This window comes from Poromitra crassiceps (assembly GCF_964638095.1).
Source record: "Poromitra crassiceps genome assembly, contig: HAP1_SCAFFOLD_1461, whole genome shotgun sequence".
Taxonomy (NCBI): Eukaryota; Metazoa; Chordata; class Actinopteri; order Beryciformes; family Melamphaidae; genus Poromitra; species Poromitra crassiceps.
In genome coordinates, this window is record NW_028150951.1 from 1 (window position 1) to 27,500 (window position 27,500).

The following is a 27,500-nucleotide window of genomic DNA, read 5'->3' on the forward strand; positions in this document are numbered from 1 at the left end:
GTTTCCGCTGTCTGGGTACTCGCCCCACCCCCCTCCCCTATAAAAATGGCCGATCTAACGTTAACAGCGTCTGGCGAATCGCCAGCAACACAGACGTCCATGTATATTAACGCAATCTATATTCAGCAGATGTAAAATAAACAAGATTTGATTGCAGTTGTTTTCCGTTCATGGCCAATTTATATATAGATGTGCAAGCAAAGATGGTAACGTTAGATGTTTTTTACTCGGACGGACCACTTTGACTAACGGACCCCTGACAGTAACTTTGTTTACCATAGCCAAACGTTCCGTGTTTCACCACGGGCGGGGACCATCACTCGGATGTTGTTGGTGGTTTTTGCGGTTAACGTTAGCGAACATTATTACTGTTTGCAGTTATCATGTTTGCAGTTATCACTTTTTGGCAGAACACCAGAGTTTTTAATAAGTGGATTTACTTAACAGTGATCAAGAAGCAGTATGGAATGATTACCGACATGTATTGGGAGTTACTTTTACTGAGGTAGGCTAACGGCTAACACCGGATCACCTTATCACAGTCAATCTGTAAAAACTAAAAAGTGCACCAGGCAGCGCTTTTTCCATGCAAAATTGGTAATGTGTGTGAAGTTGCTGTGAACAGCCCCATACAAAGCAGATCACCCCTGCTCTCATCACAGGCATTTGGCGAATGCTAATGGTAACTGCTTAACATAGCCAAACTTAGGATCTTTCATGTGTGTGTGTCGTTCCCCCGGGGGGGGGGGGGGGAGTACTCGAGTACTCTTTCATAACAGAAGGAGAGTACTCGAGTATTTAAATCCCTTACAATGCCCATCCCTAGTTTTTGTGCATCTGTGAGGATGACTTGCATTCCTTTTTCTCCTTGGTTCTCTAGGTCCAGGCGGAGATTCCAGGGTCCCCCATCTTCGTCATGCAGCTAGCCAAGCACGCTCGCCACTTGGAGGTGCAGATCTTGGCTGACCAGTATGGCAACGCCATATCCTTGTTTGGCAGAGACTGTTCTGTGCAACGACGCCACCAGAAAATCATAGAGGAGGCTCCTGCGACCATTGCCACCTCGGATGTCTTTGAGGACATGGAAAGGGTATAACCCATCTCGCAGTGCTTGTTCTTACAATAGAGCAACAATTCCTCTTGCCAGAAAGGCTGTTTGAACCTTCATATGCGTAATGGCAGCGTGTTTTCCCTCCTCAGTGTGCAGTGAAGCTGGCTAAGATGGTGGGCTATGTCAGTGCTGGCACCGTGGAGTACCTCTACAGCCAAGACAGCAGCTTCTACTTCCTGGAGCTCAACCCTCGTCTCCAGGTGGAACACCCCTGCACTGAGATGGTGGCTGATGTCAACCTGCCTGCCGCCCAACTGCAGGTCAGTCTCACTCCCACGCGCACCTGCACCACTACTGAGAGCATGATGTGTTACATCACACACACACATCATATACTCCAGTCCTGTGTCTGTCCAGTAGCAGATAAAGTTAGCACGTTTCACCGCTCAGCACTAGACTGGCCCCCATTTCCATGGCAACCAGCTGCCAACGAAGGAGCCGATATGCAGAAACATTGTAGTCGGCTCTGGTGTTTGTAACAGCAGTTGGTCACGTGGTCTGTTCTGCAGTATTTAGGATTGTGTGTCTATATAGGTCAGTGGCACTCAAGCTGAAGGGCAGTGTCACTGAAGCCACGCAGCCACGCTCATTGGGTGTTCATGTGGGAGGGATACGCTCTGTCCGCTAGACAGGAAGTCAGCCACCTGCTATCATTTCCAAGGCAACAACAGCACTCCCTATCTGGTTAATACTCTGTTTATCAGTAGCCCACAAAACTAATCACAACACTCAAACATGGTTGGGGAAAAATTTGCGGTTCGTTCAAAGAAAAATAAATCGACAATACACATTGGGCCCTCTCTTGGTACAGGCGATATCCCCTATTTGCGCTTGCGCACCTGTTTGCGCGTGCCTTAACACATTGAGTGCCAGCGACGCCATATGGCGTCATTAGAAATTTACCGTAGGCTGCCAGCGACGCCAAATGGCGTCAGTAACTCCAAATTGTTTTTTTGACGGGGGGGTGTCGATCTAAGCTTCTTACGTCGCCTCTAACAATATTGTAGCTATTGGAGGTCGATAACCTATTTTACAAACCCATTAGGTGGCGACAGCACTCTCCTGATCAGAGAAAAAGGAGCCAAACACAGAAGAAGTCACTGGGGAAAAGGAGGAAATCGCATCGCATCCGTCCGTATGCATCGACGTGCATGAAGCACAACGAGCACAACGCCAGCTGTGCCCTGCAGCAGCTGCATCCGCTGTCACAACTCGCACCTCCGTGTACGCTGCCACAGCACATTCGCATAATCAGCCTTATTATTCCGAACTGGAAGCATGCGAGCCCGTGACAAACACACGCGGAACCAAAAAGCTGGATGTCGCGCACCATTCACTGTGTGTGCGCAGCAAACTCAGCAGAGACTGAGAGCCAACAGACACACCCAGGAGGCGTGTGCAGTTGAGGGGGGGGGGGGGGGGGGGGGAGCACGCAGAGCAGCATACACTTCACCCAGACAGACCCAGACATCAGAAAATTAGCTTCAGAGTCAGTGATGTGCTTGAAATGTTTAATTTCACAAAAGGCTCATTATCTCAGCTCGTAGAAAAAAAGGGCTGTTTTTGCTTCAATCAAGCTATCTTCTCCGGCTCATAACTAAAGAACGGAAAATGGGATCAATAAACTTTTTTTTGCAGGTGATAGAAGAGAGTCTCATCGTTATTTGTGCGTGTTCAGTGTTTACATAGTAATTATTAAAGAAATTATATGACTGTTTTAAAATGCATTGCGGCCTATGTGGCACAGCAAGCAACCTTTTGCCCAAGGGCCGTGGCACTCAAAGTGTTAAGGCAGGGAAGATTGCAGTCTGCTGTCCAGGTGTTATGCCGAGTTTTGCACCCCCGCCCGGCAGCAGCTGAACACATCCCCACCTCACGGGAGCATATTGTAATGATTTATACAGAAACATAACTGTTTAAAAATTATATAATTGTTTGGGTAGACGTGACCTCCCTGTTTTTAATTTAAAACAGCCCCAAAATATGGTGGCGATGCAATTACTCACGGGGAAGCATATCTCGTCACAACAACGGGCGCAAATGCAGATTAGAGGCGTGCCAAATCATTTATGCACGGTGCAAACGGGATTTGGTCGGTGTTAACCACCAGAATTATTCACAGGTGTGGCCTGGCAATGCCTGGGTGTTACATCAATCAAACCAGATTCCCGTCTTGCAGTCCCTGTAATATAGTTTGCGTGAGGCATGCTGTAATTCTCCCCATGCCTAATTTGGATAGGTGTAGGCCTATTGACTGTATATATTATCCCTATCTCATAACGACACCATCACATCATATATACCTGTTAAAAACATCTGAGTTTTGATGCAATTCGAGTTATTTGGTTGACTGCGGTGGGACAATAGAAACGTGTTTGCAGCGGGTAAACGGTGGAGACAAAAGAAAAGATTGGAGGATTTACAGTGGACTCAATTAAAACTCATGAAACACTGAGCTGCCTTTGAGGACAGAGAGAGATGGAGAGAGCTTGTGACAGATCGGCTGTGATGCCAACGACCCTCCGGGTTATAGCAGGTGAAGGTGAATAGCCTATTGCAAGTAGGCTACAATGTACAAGTTTTCTCAATTAATTTACCATAACCCCTCCTTGCAATGTGATCAAAGTTTCTCAGTGAATTATAGTTGATTGCCTCACCGAATAATCTGCTGGTTACCCAATTTTAGCAGCAGAATTTGATGTCCTGGCTTGGCACGTCCGTGTGTAATGACGTTTCTGCGCTGCGCAGCGCAGAGATTATGGTGCGCTCAAGCGCAGTGAGTGTTGTAGCGCCTAAGAGGTGCTTTTCAAAGCTCTTAGCGCGCTGCTGACGATAGGGTAATGCCATCTATCCCCACATTTTAGCGCTGAAACGCCTGTGTTGGCATGTGGCACGTCTATGCCCAGTACAATTATAACAGGCATGCGCTTGTGCCTGCCCCCAATTTGCATTGTGCACAACGTTAAACGAGCGCAAAAGCTAAATTATCGCTTTTTTTTAAGATAGGGCCCATTAATCCCATGGAAGCAGGAATTGTATGTAATTTGATATACGCAAATGCCATTCATTATGCCTGTAGGTTAAGAGTGATCAGTATCTGTCAGCCTGTTTTCCTATATTTTACCTAAGTTTAAGAACATGAGCTTGATCTTAATTAACACTGCGTGCTGTCAGATTTCTATGGGTATCCCTCTTCACCGGATCAAAGACATCAGGATGCTGTATGCGGTCCAGCCCTGGGGAGACTCTCCCATCGACTTTGAGGGTCTGTCGACAGCCCCCTCGCCACGCGGTCATGTCATCGCAGCCCGCATCACCAGTGAAAACCCTGATGAGGTATGCTATACGCTCAACTGGTACGCAACACAAAGTATTTACACTTGCATGGAGACTCATGTTTTTTTCTCTAGTGGCATACATGTTGTGGTTTTGTCCCTTGTGTTGTGTCCGTTTTTTTAATGTTGTCATGGTGGCATCTGTCTGTCTGTCTGTCTGTCTGTCTGTCTGTCTGTCTGTCTGTCTGTCTGTCTGTGTGTAGACACATTCTTGTGAGCGCAATACCCCAAGAACAATACATCATAGAAATACTTGTGTGGCCGGTGGAACTGATGAACGCAAGTCAGGTTGCGTGTCGGACATAGATTTGGGGCGGACCTAGGTTTCCCTGTTTTGTATTTCCGCCGGCAGAGCACGAGCAAACATTTCTCGTGAATCTAGACGCGCGCTGGTCGCTGGAGTCGGGACGTGTGGCACTCGGGCGCTGCATTTTGAGTTGTGTGACCCGGAGTCAGCACGGCACACAGTGAACTACAGCCGAATGATACGTTAATACCGGAGCGGCACTGTGAGCTACAGCGAGGCACGCTTATACCGAAGCTGTTTGATTTGTCAGGACGTGTGAGTATGCGATTACTTCTGTGCACGAATATTCTAAAACGTTAGTGTGAAGTGTCTGAATGTGGGCTTGATGGGTGATTAACTATTTCCAGGAAGGAGTTATCGGCCAGGCAGGCTTCACGGAGGGGGGTAGGCACGTGCCAGTGTTGCGCAGGTATTTTATTATTGTTTATATGTTGTTTGCATTTTCTTTCTAATCGATGTGTCCGGGTGCTTGTCAAGGTGTTTTAATTGTGTCAGAGGGTTAATGGGCTGTGACTCTTCCTAGCGCCGTTGGTCGTAGCGGTGGGTCCCGGGGCTTTGCAGCTCGAGTCCAGAGTGAGACCTCTAATCTCCTTTAAGGGGTGAGCATTGCTGCTACTGCTTGGGAAGTGGGCAGTTTATTTAACTATTCATTTGTATACATGGTGGATGTATTTTATGTGTGTGGTTAATATTGTTCCTGTTGTGTTGTGTTGTTATTCTAGGATGATCATCCAGAGCCCTGTACTACGAAACTAGTTTAACAGATCCGCGATAAGTCCCTTTGATCTGGTTTGACTGAACAGGATCAAAGCTATCTAGTTAACTGATACTACGACGCTGGTTTTTTACTAGGTAAGTGGACCTGGGATCTGCCTGTGCACGCGCACGTTTTTCGCTCGTGCACAGGCGCGCGTCCACGCGAAAGAGGTGCACTAGCCAATCACATTATGAACAGCTGAGTTTATCCACGCCCACACCCATTTCCACACCCATTTCCTCGTTCAATGAAGCGCAGTGCATGATCAGAGTTTTAGCGGATATTTAATGTATCCGCGATTTAATGTCAGAATGAAAATCCGCGTTGGATAGTCTGCTGAAGGGCTGTCTAAAGCAGCAGCTTGTATTCACATCAGTCATTTGATTTACTTTGATCAGCGATTTCTGTCTCCTACAGCTTTGTGCGAGTGTAAATGTACATTAAATGTGTAATCTCAGTCTATAAATTTCCACAATCTGTAAGCCTATTTAGACCATAGATTTAGAAAGCATGCTCAATGAATAATGATCTCTATCACTCATTATGTGTGTGTGGTTGCACTGATCGAATAATTCATATATAGGCTATAATAATGATATCCTAATATAAAAGAGAAAACTGCTGGACTGAATTGAGACGATGCGGGCATACTTTTCATTGATAAAAACTAGCCTATTTTTGCTCATATATTGGCATACAGCCTACAGGACACAGTTCCAGCTGAAACATGCAAGAAGCCTGCATATTTAGTATTGGGGCTATCCCATATTTATCCCATCTATATTATATGTATAGGCTTTTCTGGCATGTAGGAGAATATCACCCTCACTCCATTTGAGGCTCCGTTTAGATGATATGCGCTGCGGTGTTTAATAGTGATCATATTTCTCCACGCATAGTTGAGCTGTTAAGACATAAAGTGGTAAGTAGGCTTAATTTAATTATGTAGCCTACAGAGCCACAAATGTTTTTCTTGTTATATTCTCAGTTGACTGCAATCTATTTTTCATATGGCGATCTTATATGAACGGTGAGTGACTCCAGAGAGCCGATTATATGGGTCTGTCATGGATTTTGATCTTATCCTCTGAAGCTAACCTGGTCGCGACCAGGTTAGCTTTGCAGCGTCAGTTGCCATGGTGATTGAAAGTTAACTTGCTTTGTAGTACGGCTAAACCAGGTTTAAACTCAAACTTACTCGGATAAGGCATTAAACTAGCTTCGTAGTACAGGCTACAGGTGTGGTCACTGCTGTAGCCTAGGATTATTCAGGAAAGACATTTGTGAACCCGTAGCACCTGTTGCACAAAGAGAACATTATTTTTGTATATTCAACTTGCCTCTCTCGGAGTAGAAACTGTCAGTAACAGAAATTGTGAATAAAGATTATTTTTCTGTAAACTCTCCTAGTGTCTGGCTGCTTGCCTTTTAGAGGTCCAAGACCTGCTCAGCATTTCTCGTAAGGTCACAGTTTGGCGCTGTGAGCAGGGATCACATAGAGTAGGTCTGAATGGACATTGGAGCACCTTGCTGCCACATTTACATATTAAAAGGGCAACTAAACACCTAACCCACGTTTATGGTGAAAAGTGTGGTACTGAACTGGCAATCTGCTATTGACTAGTCTTTGGTGCCAGGTGAACAATGAGGAAAAACGGTGGTGACATCACCTGGAACCAAAGACCAGCCAATAGGAGGTTGGTTTAGGGTTTAGTTAGTTTAAGGAGGAAAACACATTCTTCTTGAAACTACTATAACTCCTTAATTATTTTACAACAGAGTTCATATTTACATCATCTATGTGGCATGTAGACAAGTTTTGTTTTGTTTTCATAAAATATATTTGCTAACTAATATGCACGACTCCTTAGCATAAGTGGTTATGTTTAATATATCATGGTGTTTATGGTGGGGCTTTAGGCAGCTTAAGTGCCCTTTTTAATCAGTCTTGTTTACCACTTTGTAACACTATTATTATTATTCTTATTATTCTTCTTCTTATTATTCTTCTTCTTCTTATTATTATATATATTTTTTTATAATCCATACAGAGTATGATGTGAAAAGCAGCTGGCCCTGTGGTATTTTCACATGATATAATCTGGCCCCCATTCAAAAAAGTTTGGACACTCTTGGCTTACGTGATTTCATTAAATTTACATCTGATTTTTAGTGATCTCAGTCAATGTTTCTGAAAGTATCCTTCTCACAGATACAAACAACACCTATGACACTCACGGTAATGACTTGTGAACATAACCTGACTTGAGAATAGTTATGACCATTCTTCCCTCTGGTTCCAATGGTAGAAAAACCAGTTAGGCAGACTGGGATAGGAATGCGACAAACAGAGCAGTGACACTGGCTTAGTAACGTTGAGGCAGTTATGCCCATGCAAAGAGGAGGGGAGAGGTAGCACATATTGTACATGAATACAACTCATTGTCAGAGATGGGCAAAAATACATCATAAAGTATTTTGATACAAGTTACAAATACTTGCTCAAAAAATGTATCACAATACAAATACAAAATACTGGTCTGAAAAAGTATTTGAGATACAAATACGTATTTTGTATTTTGAAAATACATAAAAATACATTTTATAAAAACTGATAAAGAGCTGCAACAATTAGTCAATTCATCAATCCCTAGATATCTGACATAACAGTATCCCTGGAGATGATGTGCCATGGCTGCAGTTATGGCCGGCTTCACGGGCTCCCAAAATCATGACTGACAGACAGGCAGACACCACCCACCCACCTTGGTGCCATCGTGCAAATGTGCGCCATCGGCTCATACTACATCAGAGTTGCTCGAGTGACATCACTGATGACATCACAATTGATCGAGTGACATCACTGATGACATCACTGATGACATCACAATCATGACCCACACTGCCGCCACACACACTGCCACCCACTTTTCCAATTTTAATTAAGAAGATAATTACTTGTGTCTTTCTAATATGATACACTGGTTTGAATATGCAGTAAACCGTTTCATTTGCAAATAGGCCAGTGCATGCAATATCTAACCATCAATTTATATTAGTAATTTATCTCTGGGGGAATTTCCACCAATACAAGGCTTCATACTAGACGACACGTTTTGGAACAGCGCTGCACGCTGGCACAATGCTCCTAAAAGCAAAATGCTTTATTGTTTTGAATGATTTGGCATCTTCTATTACTGTCAACACCAGTATTGTTGTATTGTAATAATAATTATGCCATCAAGGTTTATTGAAATTCTGGGGAGAGCAGGAAAGACAATCAAAATAAAATAATAATAATATATACCGGTATATCATTTTTGCAATTTTGTAGAATGGTAGGGGAAACTGCAGGATGCACATTGCACATGCAACAACATTACTACGGTAATCTGATTAATACAACATATTTGGGTGATGTACCCCATCAAATTGCTGTAGTGGGCTGTTTTAAAGCTAGAACAAAGTTTCTGGTGTCATCTGAATGGATTGATTACTAAATTTGAATATGAAAAATATTAATTTGGTGTAATAAACTTTGATTACCAGTCCTTTTCATCAAATGAGTAGCTATAATTGGGAGTGATGGTGTTACAGTGGGCTACTGGTGGAAGTGCATGGACGGTCACAATCTGGTCCTATGGTAACGAGGATTTATTTGTGGCCCTCTCTATCAGCAAAGTTGCCCATCCCTGTGACGGCCAGCTGTCCCCGGCCGCCAAGGGCAGCATGGAGAGCGTGGAAAGAGACGTGGAAAGAGACGACCAGCCTCCTCTCTCCCCCTCGTCCCCTACAGGTGCCTTCTCCTTCAAGCCCCGCCCCCAACACCCACAACACGCCAAAGTCAAGCTGGCAGCAGCCAAAGTGCACCTCAAGAGTCTGTCTGTTCAGGTGAAACAAAGGTCACAATGTTTAGTTCAGTGTTCAATATTCATCTTAGAGCAGCAGTTCAAACTTTTTCACACCAACTAAACTGACAGAAATTAGACCATGGACCCCCATTTGAAAAGATTTTGTTCCAACGTCCCCCTACTGATAAGATTTTTGCTTTTATTGCAGAAAATGTATGAAACCCAGGACCAAAATAATCATACATTTTGTCACTGTGTTACTTATGGATGGAATTATAGTGAAAATAAATGATCCCCCTTTTTTCTGGTGACCCCCTGGAACCCCCTCAAGGACCCCACTTTAAGAACCACTGCCCTAGAGCACAGTGTACACAGGGTCCTCAAAGTATCCAAAAGTCTCATCTAAATTGTCTAAAGTTAAAATGTTAAGAACTATTCAAATATATAAATACAGTATTAGAGGTGTTATTTTTCACCTCGTAAGGCAGGTTTATTGTAAGTTTCATTTCAACGTAATTATAACATGAGATAGTGGAGGTATTGACAGATTCTTTATAGCCTCGGCTGAGTTGGAAAGTAATATAAGCAAAGGTCACAAATGGTGTAGTTTGACCAAACGATGTGAATGGAGCCAGCAGTAGTGTTGCTTTGAGTTTCTTATACGTTGTTGAATCACTGCACGTCCATCTTATCACAGTCCGTTTGACACACATGCATATTGCCCACATTGAATTTCCTGGTGTCCTGGTTCTTATACTGTGACAAAAAAAAAAAAACTCCTGTAACGGACAAGCCCGTCTTTTATTGTCACACGAACACCACAACACATGCATGCGGCCACAACACACTCATGCTGACGGTGGCCGGTGAAAAGTGTCCTCTGCATTTAACCCATCCAGGCATGTCCTTTCCTCCGGGGGGCAGGCCAGGAGCAGTGGTCGCTTTCTCGTACAGCGCCCGGGGACCAACTTCGGATGTTGTCGTCACTGGTCGGATGACGATCTGATCTTCTGCATGTTTTTTTTAGTGGGGGGGGTTATATACGGAGGAACCCCCTGGGGGAGCACGGGGAGAACATGCAAACTCCACACCTTACGACGAGATACCCCACCTGGGCAGTAGGCACTGAAGATATGGGGGGGGACACAACCACAGCGCCCACAGTGTCCCAGGTGAGAATCGAACTCAGGACCTTCTGACTGTGAGGCGACAATAATTGTAATAATTTGCAATTGGTTATATATATTTAAAAAAACATCTGCATTTGTGGGGAGCTTAAACATTTAATCAGTAAACACCCAGTTAAAAACAGTTGTATTTTCCACCTTTGTAATCAAGAGAGAAATTTGACTTAATTCACAACTTGAAAAATCCTCAAGGTACTTTGAAAATGTTCAGAGGGAGGGAGGGGAACTGGTTGGAATAGCGTGATCCTCCCACGTGCTATGTCCTACCGGTGAAGCTTCCTCTGTCAGGTGAAAAGAAGCGGCGGGCTAACTGCTCATCATGTCTTGGAGGAAGCATGGAGCCAGTTTCGGCTCTCCCCAGATCGGCAGAGGGTGGAGTAGCAACCAGGATAAATAAATAAATTAGCACTAATGGGGGATAAAAAATCGGGGGGGGGGGGCTTGGGACATTTTCCCCCCCAAATCCGTGGCGGGCCAAAACAAACAGAGCGCGGGCCAAACTTGGCCCGTGGGCCCCAAATTGGTCAGCACTGCTCTAGACTCTAGAGCCACATGCGGCTCCTTTATGGGTAGTTGTGGCTCTTTTAAGTCCTGTTTAAAAAACAACAACAGACACACAAAACGACTAACTTAGCATGAACCTCAAATTTGCCCTTTTCACTTCCCACCAAATTCACAAATGTTTTGTCTAAAAGGCAGGAAGTAACACAGGTGCAAGCAGAATATTAATGAGCGTTTCCAACTTCCAATCCATTTGGTTATCCAGTGCCGGGGCCCTCGTTAATGTTTTGCTTGTACCTGTGTTGCTTCCTGCGTTTTAGACACAAATTGCATGTGACTGCGCGTGTGCGTGCCTGTGCCCATGTCATTAATGTCAAGTCGAAATGTAGAACAGCAAGTCAAGTGGGAACAAAGGTGTTTTCAATGCAGTATGGTTTTAATGGGATACAGACTTGTTAAGAGCAAGTTTCAACTTCAATCAATTCAATCATTCCATATAAATTGAGAAAACAGAATTAAATGCAGTCATTTGCTGGAACAAATCCCATCACTTTCAACCTGAGTCATTTACACAAACACAAGATCAAAGTCAAGTCTGGAGTATTCTCCTCATGCATCAAGTCAAGTATCAAGCAATTAAAACAGACTCAAATCTGACTCCAGTCCCCAACCCCTGCTCTATCACATTTTGATCTTTTGAAATGCCTTGTTCAGGCAACAGGGCCACCACCTTTGTCGCCCCCCTGGGGACAAGCGGTTTATAGCCTCAAGACAGGCTCAGCAAAGCAGGTTGATGTGTGTGTAATATGCATGCGGATGCGGGTGTATGCTGAGAACTATGCGTATCCTGTGTTTACTGCACCCTCTTCCGGGTTCAGCATACACACCAAGGGATTTCACCCCCCATTCCTTTTTCCATGGACATGTCATAAAATGCTTATAAAAAATAAACCAAGTGATTCAGCTATATTTAGAATCAGGAGAGACCATAGAACATTTCACTCAGACCAAAACTAAAAACAAAAAAAACTACCATATCTCTCTCTCTTCTCTCTGTCCCTGCCATTTTGGTGGTTTTTGAACTCTTTGTGCTGGAAACCGTCAGCAGTATCTGGCAACACGGCTTCACCCTCCAGGCCAGCGGGATCATCACTGCATGTCAAATCCACCTCATTAGCAGGTGATTGGGTTCACCCGAGTGAAAGAAAAACATTTGCAGCTAAAATATTATATTCTGTTGAGAAGTGAACATGTTGCTGTCAAAAGACAAAAGAAAGGTTGATGACGAGCACAGACAGTTTCAGGAGAAGTGGGAGAGTGATTATTTTTGCATCGAGTTCAAAGGGAATGCCGCCTGCCTCATTTGCAAAGAGAAAATCACTGTACTAAAAGAATACAACCTGAAGCGACATTATTCAACTAAACATGCAGAGCAGTAGCCTATGCAAAGTACCGGGGAGATGAGAGGGACAAAAAGATCTGTCAATACAACATCTCTTCCAGAAAGGAGAAAGGAGGCTGATGCAGCAGTTGAAGTAAGTTACGTGGTGACTGGTGAGTGAGGTGATCGTTAAAGCAGGGAAGCTGTTTACTAAAGGCATGTTTCTAAAAGACTGCATGCTGCAGGTTGCAATAACGTCTGTACAGAGAAAAGTCACTTCAGCAACATCAACATGAGCCTTTCAGCCATTACTGAGCTGTTAAGTGACATTTAAGATCAGTTCTAATTCTAACTGGAGTTCCAAGGGACAGTTGAAAATGAACACTGGCTCATTTAGTAATATGCATTGTCCCTAAAAAAGAAAACGGTGAACAAAAAAAAATTGTTAATGTTGAGAATTGGAACGCTTGCATTGAAGTGGCCCCCTTGTGAAAAGACTGGACACTCAGTGGCCCCCAGGTCATTTGAGTTTGAGACCCCTGCTCTATCCACTCTCTCTCTGCCCCTCTCTCTCTCTGCCCCTCTCCCCTCTCTGTCCGTGCCTCTCTCTCTCTCTCCCTCCCTGCCCCTCCCCCTCTCTCCCTCTCCCCTCTCTGTCCGTGCCTCTCTCTCTCTCTCTCTCCCTCCCTGCCCCTCCCCCTCTCTCTACCCCCCCTCTCTCCCCCTCTCCCCTCTCTCTGTACCTGCCCCTCCCCCTCTCTGTCCGTGCCTCTCTCTCTCTCTCTCCCTCCATCCCTGCCCCTGCCTCTCTCTCTACCCCCCCTCCTCTCTCTCCCCTCTCTCTGTACCTGCCCCTGCCTCTCTCTACCCCCCCCCCCTCCTCTCTCTCCCCTCTCTGTACCTGCCCCTGCCTCTCTCTCTACCCCCCCCCCTCCTCTCTCTCCCCTCTCTCTCAATTTCAAATAGCTTTATTTGCATGAAAAGACAGTGCTTATCTCTCTCTCTCTCTCTCTCTCTCTCTCTCTCTCTCTCTCTGTGCAGGTGTGAGTTAGGAGGCTGTTGGACAGTGAGGGACTGCATGGTGGTTTACAGAAACACCTCTCCTGTGCTGTCAGTGCCAGAGACTGGGGACCTTTGGGGTGCTGATGGACAGCTCACAGAGAGGTTTGTCATCCACTTTTCTTTTCAGTTTTTGCTTTTCTTTCCATGATGGAGCACGTTATGGATTCATTCTACTTTTCCATCACTATTCCATTCCCTATTTCTTTCTCTGCCCCTCCCTTTGTTCTCAGTCTTATATAGAGTAACCCAGGGATGACGTGTTTTTGTAGGCTTCATCCAGAAATCGATCGCTGCCATTTGGTTCGTCAGTGGAAAAGTCTATGGGGTTTTAGAATGGGGATTTCACTTAAATACATTAAATAAGGTCTGTGGTTAACAAAAGTTTATGGGAATGCGAATTTGGGTTCAGCATGATACGCTTCACAAACGTGAATAACTTTTATGCCTTTTGAAGCGTTTTATAAAAATCGTGTTAAAAAAACAACGCATTTACACTCCAAAAGTCATCAAAGTTATTCACGTTTGTGAGGATTATCATGCTGAATCCAAATTCACATAAACAATTCCCAATTCCCGCACTTGATCAATTTGTCTATGAAGCACTCTGTCTTTCCAGCAGCCTGTAAGCTGGCCATAGTTAGCCCCATACATAAATCTGGCCACAAAACAGACCCAACAAATGACACAGCCATTAGTATACTGCCCACATTCTCTAAAGTCATAGAAACATGTATAACAAATCAGCTAATTGATCATTTAAAAAAGAGTCACAATTTAAATATTGCGTGACGTTTTGAGCCGGTCGGCTACACGGGCTAGCACCACCTCCTTTAGAATACTTTATCAAGCGGAGAGCTATTCAGAACACTACGCGAAGCTCAGCGAGAAGCGACTGTGAACTACCTCTGAGACGGACCTCTGTAGGACAAAATGTTTTGTCCTACAGGGGTAGCAAACTGTGGAACAGCCTACCACTGTCAGTCAAGAGAGTAGCAGTGTTCACACCTTTAAGGGACTGTTAAAGTCATGGCTCAGAACCAACCAGAACTGTGACCACTTTTAAACCCTTTCCCCCCCTCTGTTTTTGTTTCTTTGTGTATGTCCTTGAAAGTCTATTTGTTTCCTTTATGTATACATTATACATTATCCATATGTATATATGTGTTACTCATATTGTATCCCTGTCAGTTGTCCTATGTATGTACTACCTTTTTTAAGGTAGAGGGACTACAGAGGGACTACAATCCGGCACATTTACATGCAAATGTTCATTAATGTTGCACTGTCCCTATGAAGAAAAAAAACCTTTTGTTAACCACAGACCTTATTTGATGCATTTAAGTGAAACCCCCATGTTAAATCCCATAGACTTTTCCTCTCATTAACCCGGAAGTATAATTCCAGACTCATTCCTGCGGCTCTCTATGACATACATGTACATATTAATATTACAGAAGCTTGAGTTGACTTGAGCTGGTAATTCCGTTTTTTTCCGTTGGTATGAAAGTTTTAAATCCTACTGGACACTCAAGTCTAGAGCAAGCCTAGTTACAGCTGTTCAAGATGTTCAAGGCTTTCGACTCGTTCTCTCTCTCCCTCCCTCCCCCCTTCCTCTCTGAGTAGCAGTTGGAGGGGGATCTGGAGACCCTGGCCCTGGTCACCTACTCCTCTCTGTGCGTCTCCATGCTGGCTCTCCTCACCTCACCTCAGTGTGGTGATGCTCTCCTGCCTGTGAGGCCTGAAGTCCAACACGCACAGCATCCACTCCAACATGGATGTCCATGTTTGTGTCTGAGCTGCTGTTTCTGCTGGGAGTCAACCAGACCAAGCAGCAGGTGGGTCTCTGTCACCCTGCTTGTTTTGCAGTGTCTTCTGTCTCTTCCCCTCTATAGAGTGCTAAAGTCACACCCTCTTCCAGGTTCGGCATGAACAGGCAGAGGTTTTCAAAGTGGGAGGCGGGCCTTCCCAGGCAGTTTCAAGGGATTCAAGGGCTTCAATGAATGGAAGTGAAAAATAGTATTAATTATTATATTAGTTATTAAAAGGAGATCGCATAGAATAGCCAGAATGTGTGTGATTTGATTAAAGAGATAGTTCAGAGATACATTAATAGCTTTTTCATGGGTCTTTGTCTCCGCCTAGTGGTGTGGAGGCAGACCCAGGTACAAACTTGAGAGGAGTTTCACAATGCATAAATCACAGTCTAAGAAACAGGGAAATGGTGGCAGAGCCTATTCAGCTCTCCAAATAAAACTCAACACACAATAGCTCTACACAGCAATCACTGCACAGCATATCTATAGAGCACAGACAGCAGAACAGACAAAGATCTGAACATAATTCAAAATTGGACGCTATCAGTCAGCTCGGCTCTCTAAGTATCTCACAGAGAATATTCATTTATACAGTTTTGTATCAAAAGGACAAAAATAAATAAAAGGCAAAAGCAACTGGGATATGAGTGTGCAGCACAGAGGTCTCACAAGTAAGGTCTGACATCAAAGTATTGTGCCATGGTGCCTAAAAAGTCAGTCCACCATAATTCTCTCTTTAGAAGGAGATTGTCCATGTTTCCCCCGCGCCTAGGGGCCGTAACATGTTCAATGCCCACGTATCTGAGTTGGGAGACATTGTGGTGTGCCTGCGTGAAATGAATGGCTACTGAGCTTTTTACATCACAGTTTCTGATTGTACTGCGGTGCTCTGCTATCCGTGTCTTAAGTGCTCTTGACGTCTTGCCCACGTAGGATTTCCCACAGGGACAAGTGAGCATATAAATAACATTGGTGGTTGTGCAAGATATCTTTCCTCTGATTTGAATCTTTTTTCCTGTTGTTGGATGGTTAAAAACGTTGATGACAGGCTCCGAGTAGCCCCTTGTTTTGAACATCCTTTTAAGGGTGTGGCTTTGTTTGTGAAAAGAGGCCTCCGTGCTGCACACTCTCCTGATTCTATGGAATTGACTGATAGGCAGGCTGTTTTTTAAGGGGGTGGGATGGAATGAGTCCGCCCTAAAGGCCTAAACATGGTCGTCCGTCAGAGCCTTGCCCCACCCTCCCCGTATGACGGCGGGTGGAGCGCCGTCATACGGGGAGGGGGCGCCGTCGGCTGACGGGGGCTGCTCGAAAATGTGACTCAGCGCCGACGATACGTGCGTGACGTCAGCTGCAGGAGAGTTGTGACTGGCCGTTGCCTTGGCTCATCGTCGTAAAGTGGCCTTTCAAAGCATGACGTTAGATTATAACAAACTAGTTGTGTGGCTTAGCCTTCCCAAATGTTGAGGGTCGTTTTTTAGAATTTAATACATAGAATTGGGAACGTTACATTCAATTTCATTCAGACTGCCTGGCACACAATCTCCGCCATTTTCACACGGAGCTTCCACAGGAGGGTGGGAGGAGGGAGGGCGTAGTGGAGTCCGAGCATGTAGGGCTCGCTGGCGCCGCCGGACGGCGAGACGGCTCCAATTCGAGGCGGACGGACGACCATGTTTAGGCCTTTAGTAATGAGTTTCTATGGCAGCTTTTTCTGTACAGATCTGTTTGAAAAGAAGCTCCTTCCTTAATTATCTTAATGTCCAGAAAGTTCACTTGATGTTGATCGTACTCTATGGTGAACTTGAGGTTTTCATTCTGGGCATTTAGAATTGAAAAAAACTAACAGAGTAGATTCATCTCCCGTCCAAAGTAAACCGATGTCATCAATATATCTTTTCCACATTTTTATATATGGCAAAAACACATTTTTTTGTGGATTTAACACAGTCCTGTTCAAATAAACCCAATCTGGTTCACTTTGAGAACCAATTTAAGTGCACAGTGCACAGTTCCATTGTATTGGCGAGAAGGCAGAAACTGCGGCCGATATCTCCAAAACTCAGGCAACTAACACAAAACAATATAGATGGATAAATAGCACTACAGGTTAGAGCAGGGGTGGGCAATTCTTTCCCCCTGAGGGCCATACTGACTTACATCAAGTAAGCGAAGGGCCACACATTGGAGAGTATACCTGCCGGGAGTCTCCCTATTTTTAACCCTCTATTCCATTGTGATTGGTAATTTCTTGTTAATCTCCTGATATAATAGTGATACAAATCCAATGCCTGTAGCAGATGAGATTTATTCACATAATTCTGCCTTTTATTGAGTTTTTGGGGGTCATTTTGCTTTTTCTTTGAGGACCTTGGGGGCCAGATTGAGATGGTCCAGCGGCCAGGTCCGGCCCTGGGGCTGCATTTTGCCCATGTGTGGGTTAGACGGAATATATGTATTTTGGATTTTAGGGTGAGCTGTTCCTTTAAAAGCTAAAGTGTGCGGGATAAAAGTGCAAAATTACAAAAGAATAAAGTGCATGAGACATACGAGGGCTAAAATAGTTATGGTTGGTTATGGGTGGTGTTGATTTATTTTGAGCCATTCATTGAGGTTTATTTTGGTTGGATATGTGGGGCATTCCCTTATTGCAACTGGCATACTGTTCCAGATTTTCCCACCAGTGATAGATAGGACATTGTTACCGAAGGCATAGACTCTCAACGCCAGACCCATGAGAGTTCTAACACTGATACACTACGTTACTGCATGCTGCAGAGCTCTCTCTGGGTCTCTGGGACACTTTCCCTCAGCCAGCTGGGGTCGGAAGTGAACCGTTCACTTGGCCAGTGGTAGATTCAGTCTCCCCCAATCAGTAATGACTTTGCGATCAGACGACAGGGGAGGCCCAGCCCATTTTTCCGAACCGCTCTCTCATTGGTGCTACGACCTGTCACTCATTCAGTTTCAACCCCCCTCCCTAGACCTGCCCTCAAACCCCAGAAGTGGCTGTGAAGAGGCATTTATGTAGTATGCGGAGCGCAGCGATTCATGCGAACAAGACGTGAGCTGATCACGTTTGTCTGCTAACTTTCTGCTTCCTGAAACCCAATCCCCAATCCTGACGTTCTCCTCCTGTGTTGCACACAAAGATCATATATACGGAAGATGAACACTCCAACTTACTTCATTGACAGCTAGATCCACGTTCTTCTTCTCAACGGCTTCCTTGTTTTGCTCAGGAGTACAAAAAAACTTTTAATTGGTGATTTTTTACATTTGTTGTCTGCGCAGCCCACCACACAACAGCTTTTAGCTATGTTTAATTCAAGGAAAATTACGCTGGTGTGTGGGAGTGAAGGAGCGCTATCCCTCATGATGGGCGTGGCCTATTTCATGCAGTGTCTCTATTGACCTAGTCTCGCTGGCCAGCCTCCCCTCCCTACCGTGGAGGAGTCTGGCGCCGCAGGTCTCCATAGTGGGATTGCGATGGGCGAAGCTTAGCGGCAGTGCCCTTGGAAAATAGTTTCAAACAATCCAACTTGCTGTTTTCAGCGTGTAGCAACGAGCTAGCGTGTAGGTTTCTGCCGTTACCTTGCTAGCTAGTTAGCGTTGTTGTTTTCACTGCGGCGGCAGGGCACTGTTTACAGCGACACACAGGGAGGAGGGAGCGGAAGCCGCTCTGATTGACATGGTCGGAGCCAATGACAGAGCTTGTAATAAGCCGGGAGTGTACATCCGGCAGCGACTGCAACAGTCGCTCCAATGGGAGAGCAGAGTAGAGCAGGGGAGGGTTTATCCCAGTTATGGAGACCTGCGGCGCCAGACTCCTCTCATGGTAGGGAGGGGAGGCGGCCCAGCGAGACTACTATTGACCAAAACCAAAATTACATGACTGATGATGTCATAGGCATGGTGACATCATCAGTGATGTCACTTGAGCAATTGTGGTTTTTGGTTACACACGAGCAAATGTGACATCAAAATCATGTCACACACCCACGTGCATGTAAGGGGGATCACAGAATACCATTTTGTGAGCAGCACGTGCACCAATAGGGCAGGCGAGATGCAGGCGATATTCCGAAAATATGCGGAAAATATTCAGTCTTTAGAAAATCCAAAACAGCTGTTTTGGTGGGGGAATAAAGGACTGGGAGAAGCCTATATCGTGTGCGGTAACCTCTTTCTTTATGAAGTGAAGTCTATGATACCGGCATCGATTGGAAAAGTCTTGGAGGATGTGCATTCTTTTAACGTTTTGGAACTAAATATTCAGTCTTCACATGTTGGTGAATGAAGACTCACACAGCTGATGATCTGTTCAGGCTAAACAATATCATCTAAAAATCATAGGATCCAGTGCATGGAATTTGGCTTGGCCCACTCAACATTAATTAACAGCAACGTATCCAGCAGTTAGCCGCAGAGATTTGATAGCCTCTCACTCCTCAAAGATATCCACAACATAACGTGATGATCAGACCTGCATGTAGTGACACGTGTTGCATTTCATCACCTCAGGACTACACACACGCGCAGCTCTTGACATTATCATATACATTGTGACATCATCAGTGGTGACATCTAGCTGCAGTTTGACATGTCCCTGCTTAGGAAGCCATTGCACCCTAATGATGTCACTCAGTATCGTGACACTACTGATCATGTCATCAATATGTGACATCACTGATGACATCACTGCTCCCTAATAATGTAGTCACCTGTCACCTATGGGTCAGGTGACTACTGATGGTGTGGGCATCTGTAGGTCAGCAGTTGATCTGGGCAAGTGGCATACAAATGCTTGACTGTGATGTCATCAGCCTCCTAGGGACATTAGGGAGCAGTGATGTCATCAGTGGTGTGACATTGATGACATCATCAGTGTTGTCACGATACTGGGTGACTTCATAAGAAGCAATGGCTTCCCAAGCAGTGGCTGGATGTCACCAGTGATGTCACAATGTATATGAGTCAGATACCTGCTAATGAAGTCATAGAGACTGATGATATAATCTGTTAGGGTTGCTGTGAGACTGGTGGATTTAGGTGCGGATACTTAATGTCCAAGAGACACACTTGGTAACTGAAGTCTCGATAACTAGGAACGCTGTAGCACTTGAAAGCTGAGTCTGCAAGGTTCGAAGGTGGGAACTGTTGCAGAAGGTTGTCGTGAGATTAGTCTATGAACAACTCCAGAGGACCTGCAGAGCACCCACCCCCTTATAGGTCCCGACATCACACTGCGTAGTGACATCATCAGTAAGGCCATCAGAGGCATGATTAAGACACTTATGAATCATGACATCATCACCGTCTGTGACATCATCAGTGATCTATGACATCATGTGTAGGAATGATGCATGTAGGAATGATGACATCATCCTAACAATAATCAATATGTGACACCTGACCTAAAGGTGACAGGTGACTACATCATTAGTACATCATTAGGGAGCAGTGATGTCACATATTGATGACATCAGTCTCTATGACTTCATTAGCATAAATTATCATCATGCTAATGTGATGTCATCAGTGATGTCACATAGATGACATCAGTCTCTAATGACTTCATTAGCATAAGGTATAAGACATCATCATATAGACGGTTTTCACCAGAGCGCAACCCCACAGCAGTTACTTTTGTTTTTGCTGCTCAGCTGTATAGATGGTTTTCACAGAATGGTCAGTCCTGCACTTGAATGTTTTTTTTTCTTTTATGTCCATAGCAAACACTGCAACAGGAAGTGAGCGGGGGTTAAATTTAGAATGTTTTTGTTGTCAAGTTAAAACCGTCTATACTTGTACATTGTGATATCATCAATATCACTCTTTTCCGCGTTGTCTCGCTATGAAAAACATCACATTAATTTAACAGTTCTTGATTATACAGAGGTAGGCCTACGCAAAATGGCCACTCTTCAATTCGGCATATATGATCCACGGAGATGTTACTGTAGTAAGTGAATAAAATGTCAATTCTGGATGTGAGTCGCCTGAAATCCCGCTGTCTTCCTCTGTTAAAACAGCATGTTTTTGAATGGAGTTTGGTTACAGATTCGCTAAAGCTGTTCGTTTGCAACACTTGAGGACATGAGTTTGCTCGTTTAATTCATTGATATAAGCGATTGCGTGAACGATTAATTAATAGGCTACGCTACATGAACGTTAGCAGGGAATATCACACAATAGCCTAATGCAGTAAGTAGTAGGCTATCATCTCCTTGTTGTATTTTCAAACTGGCAGATGGGGGGCACGATTCAACTTTTACCTATTTACTCACCTAATTTGGCTCTCTTCCAAATAATCCAGCCACGTAACTACGTCCATTCATGAAATGATTAAATAGCACTGGGACATTAATGGTTTGTAAAGTGCCATTTAACCACCCGCCCACTCATCAGGGCTTAAAATTCACTTTGCAAACTGGGGGGGAATTCCCCCCTTATGTTCTTCAGATAGGGTTTTCTTTGTCAGCCGATACGATAACCGGTAAATATCTGCTTCTCCTGTGCGATAACAGATACGATAACCAATAATCATTTCAAATTTTGTCTTTACTTAACCTGTAGTTTATGCACACATGGGGTATTATAATATATGAGTGTTTTAGTAAAGTATCACTCAATACAAAAAATAAAGGCTTTAATACAACCGAAAGCCTATGGCTGCTTAGTCTCCAGATAAAACACAATGACAAAAGACATAGTAATTAGACTTATTCAGGGATGCAAAGTCATGGATAGTTGAAAAGGTGAGATACCAGGGCAGACACAAAATCATTCACTTTAGTGCCCTATTTTGGGATGAAAAAGGTGACTCACTGACTTCCGGCCAGTGGCCCTAACCTCCCTGGTCATGAAACAGTTTCAGAGGCTAGTGAAGGATGAGCTAGTAACAAAAACGGACTCTCTGCTTGATCCATTTCAGTTTGCCTACCGTGCTAATAGAGGCGTGCAGGATGCTACAGCCACCTTACTGAACCTGATATTCAAAAGGTTTCCTGCTCTATTAGAAGCTGAACAACACACACAGTGCATCTGCTCGTGGCTGTAGCCTTTAAATAGCTTGTAATGATAATTCATGCATTTTTACTTTTTACAGCGGTGAGCCAATGAAAACCAACCTCAGGCTTGAAGATGGACCAATAGACCCTTCTCACGGGGGCCATTTTGGGTCGAAAAGGCAGGGTAAACACAGGTGCAAGCAAAACACTAATGAGGCTTTCCAAATTCCAATCATGGAAGTTGGAAACCCTCATTAGTGTTTTGCTTGCACCTGTGTTTACCCTGCCTTTTCGACACAAAATGGCCCCCGTGAGAAGGGTCTATTGGGGAGCAGCCCGAAGTCATCTATCATGTTTTCCACACGTTGCTGTTGGGAGGCTTGACTTTGCTTTTTGAGCGGTATGTTTATCAGTGTAGTGAACACACATTACAATGTAGATATATCTATATCTATATATAGATATAGATAGAGATGTAGATATAGATATAGATACATATATATATATATATATATATATATATATATATATATATATATATATATATATATATATATATATATATGTTTATCAGTGCAGTGAACACACATTACAATGTATATGTTTAAAGGGATACACTCCCTTTTTGGCAAATAAGATCAATCGAATTTCCATTCTGTGATGAACTGATTACATTTTGGTGGTCAAGGTCACTGTGACCTCACAAACGCCATTTTCAAGCTCGCTAACGTCATTTCTCAGTAACACCTTGACGAAATGTCTTCACATTTGGTTCAAATGTCAAAGTCTGGACAGACATGCATGTCGACTGCTCACTTGTTGGCGGAGGGATATATCCGCGGTGCGGTCGTTCTAGTTTTCACCAGAACTTACTTCCTCGCACGCACGCGCGCACACACACACGTACTGTACGTACTCATGCGCACGCGCGCACACACACATGCGCGCACACACACGTACTGTACTCATGCGCACGCGCCCGCATGCGTGCGCGCGTGCGCACACACACACACACACACACACACACACACACACACACACACACACAGACACAGCTCCTGTGTCTGCCAGGGTGTTGGGCTGGGTAGAGCCCTACACGGGCCTTAAATCTAGGCCCTAGCCCGGCCCGGGCCTACATGTTCGGCCCGAGCCCGATGTGAGCCCTACGGCTTGTCAGAATTTCAGGCCCAAGCCCAACCCCGGGCCCTACCTCCCCTCTCCCCATGTGTTTGATCCATTTCAAATAACCTAAGCCCATCAAATCAACACTATTGTTAAAAATCCCAAGCTGGTTTCCTGGACTCAATTTACCATAATGCATCACTCCTTCACCTCTGTTCCTTTTGCACCTCTCAGCTGCCCACAATCACCGTTAATGACTTCACCCTGCTGCACACTAGGGATGGACCCTACAGCAAAAGCCACTAATATTAACCTGTGTAACCATGTCATGATTTGTTGAGTTCTACTTACCTGCTGCGATGCATCCAAAGTGATATGTATGTATTGAGAGAAGGAAGGAGGAAGCGCTGCGTGGGTCCTTAGTAAAATCACTGAAACAGGTGCTCTTTGGTGTGGGTGCAGAGAAGCATGAGTACAAGTTTAAGAGATAAGATAACTTTATTGTTATCAATCAAATCTGTACCATGAGCACATTCACAATAACAATAAAAAGCCACAGCAATTGTAATGTATGGCCAAAGTGCAAATGCTGAATATTGTATTATAAAAGTGTGAATGCTGTAAACAGAAAAATTAAAGCATTGTTAAAGTGCAGGTATAGCCAAAAGTGCTACTGTAAAAAAAAAAGGAGTTCATGTGTTTCAGCTGAAGGAAAAGGTTATTGCAGTTGGGGATTTAAAGTGAATTTAGAGTGTGAATGGCTGTGGGTATGAAACTGTTGTTGAATGTGGATGTGTGTGATGTGACAGATCTGAAGCGTCTGCCTGATGGTAGCAGTTCAAACAGATGGTGAGCGTGGTGTGTGGAGTCCTTGGTAATGTTTATGGCTCTGCGGCGGTAGCGTGAACTGGTGATGTGGTCCAGGGAGGGCAGGGGGAGGCCCAGGATCTTTTGTGTTGCCTTAATGACACGCTGCAAGGCCTTCCTGTTTGATGCACAGCATCCTGCATAACACACACACACACACAGTCTGATGCAGAGTATCCTGCATACCACACACATGCCATAGGACAGGATGCTCTCGATGGCGGCTCGATAGAAAGCTAACAACAGCACAGTGTTCAAGTTGTTCTTCCTGAGTATTCTCAGAAAGTATAGGCGCTGCTGTGCCTTTTTGACCGTTTTGCTGGTTTTGGCTGTCCAGGTGAGGTCCTCAGAAACCAGAGTGCCCAGGAAGTTAAAGGTGGTCACCCACCTTTTAGAATTAGGCAGTTACTCTACAATGAAGGCAAACACATTATTATTGCTCCATGTCATAAATCCCACTGTGACATAATCAGTGATGTCATAAATCCTACTGTGACATCATCTGTGATGTCATAAATCCCACTGTGACATCATCAGTGATGTCATAAATCTGACCGCATCAGTGATGCTGGTCTCATTGGCCACACCGCAGCCGAGTTGTGAGCAAGGCCGTGCAGCAGCCGAGTTGTGGGTAAGGCCGCACAGCAGCCGAGTTGTGGGCAAGGCCACGCAGCGGCCGAGCTGCGAATGCGAGCTGCAGGACGGGCGAGCCTAGGAATCGAGCGCGTGAGATCCCTAGTGAATTGAAACTCGCATTTAATTATTTGTAACGTTTACAGACAACTGTGTTCTGCTTTCGGCTTTCTCTTCCTTCTGTTGCGATTTCACGTGTGGTGGTTGAAACCAAATGTGCTGTTCGTGTCACTAGCACTGCCCATTGTCAAGGGATATGATTGGCTGTTTATGAGCTGGGGCGGGTGCACACTCTTGGTTTGTCTGAACTGTCTGTTAAATGATTAGCTGTTTCCATGTCACTCGTAGCACGCTCCATTAACAAGGGAAATGTTTTCATGCAGCCGTGCTATCCAACTTGCTATCGAACCATTTCTTTATTGTATTGATGATGACGTCTCTATCATTCAAGATTCAAGATTCAAGATTATTTTAATTTGTCCCGAGGGAAATTTGTCTTGGACATACAGGCTGCCACATAGGTACACAGTGCCATAACAAAAACAAAAACAAAAAAACAATAGTGCATAGCACACCAGTGCCGACATGTGCAAATACACAACCAAAGTGCAAACATCAATAATTTACAGTACAATCAACAATACATTACCTATGACCTGAGTTTAGGAGACTGACTGATATGGGGATGAAAGAGTATTTGTATCTGTTGAGGTGTCTTTTTTTGTTCTTGATTGGGACTCTGTAACGCCTGCCAGATGGAAGCAGTTCGTATTCTGAATACAAGACATGAGAGGGGTCAGCAATGATCTTCCTAGCTTGTCTGATTACAGTTTCCTCAAAGAGTATTTGAAGGGAGGGGTGCTCCCTCACCCCCATCACTTTCATTGCAGTATGAGCCAGTCTATTTATTTGTGATTTCAGCTTAACTGGTAAGTTGCCAAACCAAGCAGACATACCGTAACGAAAAATGCTCTCTATAACAGCATGATAAAATAATAACAAAATCCTCTGTCCGACCCCAAACACCCTGAGTCGTCGCAGGAAGTACAGTCGCTGCTGGATCCTAGAGCACACAGAATTTACATGGACATTCCAAGACAGATTACAGTCAATGTGTACACCCAAGTATTTGTATGAATGGACCTGGGCAATTTGGGCATTGTGGACTAACACACACACGATAGCGAGATATCACAATATATATTGCTATCGTTTTATCGGCCAGCCCTAGCCCCGATCGTCATTGCCTAAACTCATGCACTGTGCTCACTGCATTTTCTCGCTATCGTCTAGGTGGAGGTTTTCTGCATTTTATTATTATTATTATTATTATTATTATTATTATTATTATTATTATTATTATTATTATTATTGAAAACAGTCTTTTTCCTGTGTTCCAGAATAATGAGCTTGAGTTGCCGGTAATGGTTGGTTTAGCAAGAAGTGACAGATATGTGAAATCTGACACCGTTTCCAGGCGACAGCTCCTGTGATGATTGTTTGACTCTTGGGAGGTGTGTGTGTGTGTGTGTGTGTGTGTGTGTGTGTGTGTGTGTGTGTGTGTGTGTGTGTGTGTGTGTGAACAGCAACAACTGCTCTCATCCTCTGTAACTGCTCTCTTATGTCTCAGCTGACACCCCACCCCCAGCCTACATGCCCCCTGATGAGCAGCATGGAGGCCAGGCCAGGCCACCTCATCCTACTTTCACTTCTAGTCCAGTAAAAATGTCACTTGACCTCACACTAATTGCAACAAAACCAAACTCAACTGATTTTGTATCCTCAATATGTCCTCAATGAAGGAAAAAAAGTGTTAAGGAAATGTATGAAGGGAAATTTTTGAAAATGACCTATAAACGTTTTTTTATTTATTTTTTAACATTTTATTTTATTTTATTTTTTATTTTTTTTATTTTCTCCTTGAAGCAAAAAACACATACAGGATATAAGTGATGAGATTTATGGCACATTAAAAAAAAAAAAAAAGGCTTCCATAGGCTTCCATAGGCTAACATCATATTTAGGTAATTTTCAAAACTTTCCCTTCATACATTTCCTTAACACTTTTTTTCCTTCATTGAGGACATATTGAGGATACAAAATCAGTTGAGTTTGGTTTTGTTGCAATTAGTGTGAGGTTGACCCACATATTTGCGTAAAATGCCTGGACTATTCCTGGATTTTACACATGGTTGTTATGCAGGGTTGTATCTGGAGTGTGTGTGTGTGTGTGCGTGCGCTTGTGTGTGTGTGTGTGTGTGTGTGTGCAGTGCACACGCAATTTCTTTCTTGACACATACTGCAAGTAATCTATCTGTTTTCCTCTCTCTCCACACACACACACACACTCCAGATACAACCCCCCTTATCTGTTGGTTGCTGTCTCCACCACTGCCACACACACACACACACACACACACACACACACACACTCCCCCCCCCCCCCCCCCCCCCCACACACACACACACACATAAGCCACTTCTTAACATGCAGTGGAATCCGTATTATAACCTGCTCCTAGCCGGTTGGCCTGCATGTTAAACAACAATTAGCCGGCC

General features: G+C 44.2%; 1 protein-coding gene across 1 annotated transcript in view; it reads left to right on the top strand.

Annotated features, from left to right (window-relative positions):
* Positions 1 to 880: 880 nt before the first annotated feature.
* The window catches only part of LOC310771895 (acetyl-CoA carboxylase 1-like), a gene marked incomplete at both ends in the record, with an annotated part of 28,358 nt that continues 1,738 nt past the window's right edge, over positions 881 to 27,500 (top strand). The window contains 7 exons of the mRNA XM_083664398.1: positions 881 to 1,090; positions 1,201 to 1,371; positions 4,286 to 4,447; positions 15,116 to 15,223; positions 15,385 to 15,410; positions 15,635 to 15,654; positions 16,240 to 16,257. Of these exons, the coding sequence (XP_083520524.1) occupies positions 881 to 1,090; positions 1,201 to 1,371; positions 4,286 to 4,447; positions 15,116 to 15,223; positions 15,385 to 15,410; positions 15,635 to 15,654; positions 16,240 to 16,257 (715 nt within the window). The remainder of the gene's footprint in view (positions 1,091 to 1,200; positions 1,372 to 4,285; positions 4,448 to 15,115; positions 15,224 to 15,384; positions 15,411 to 15,634; positions 15,655 to 16,239; positions 16,258 to 27,500) is intronic.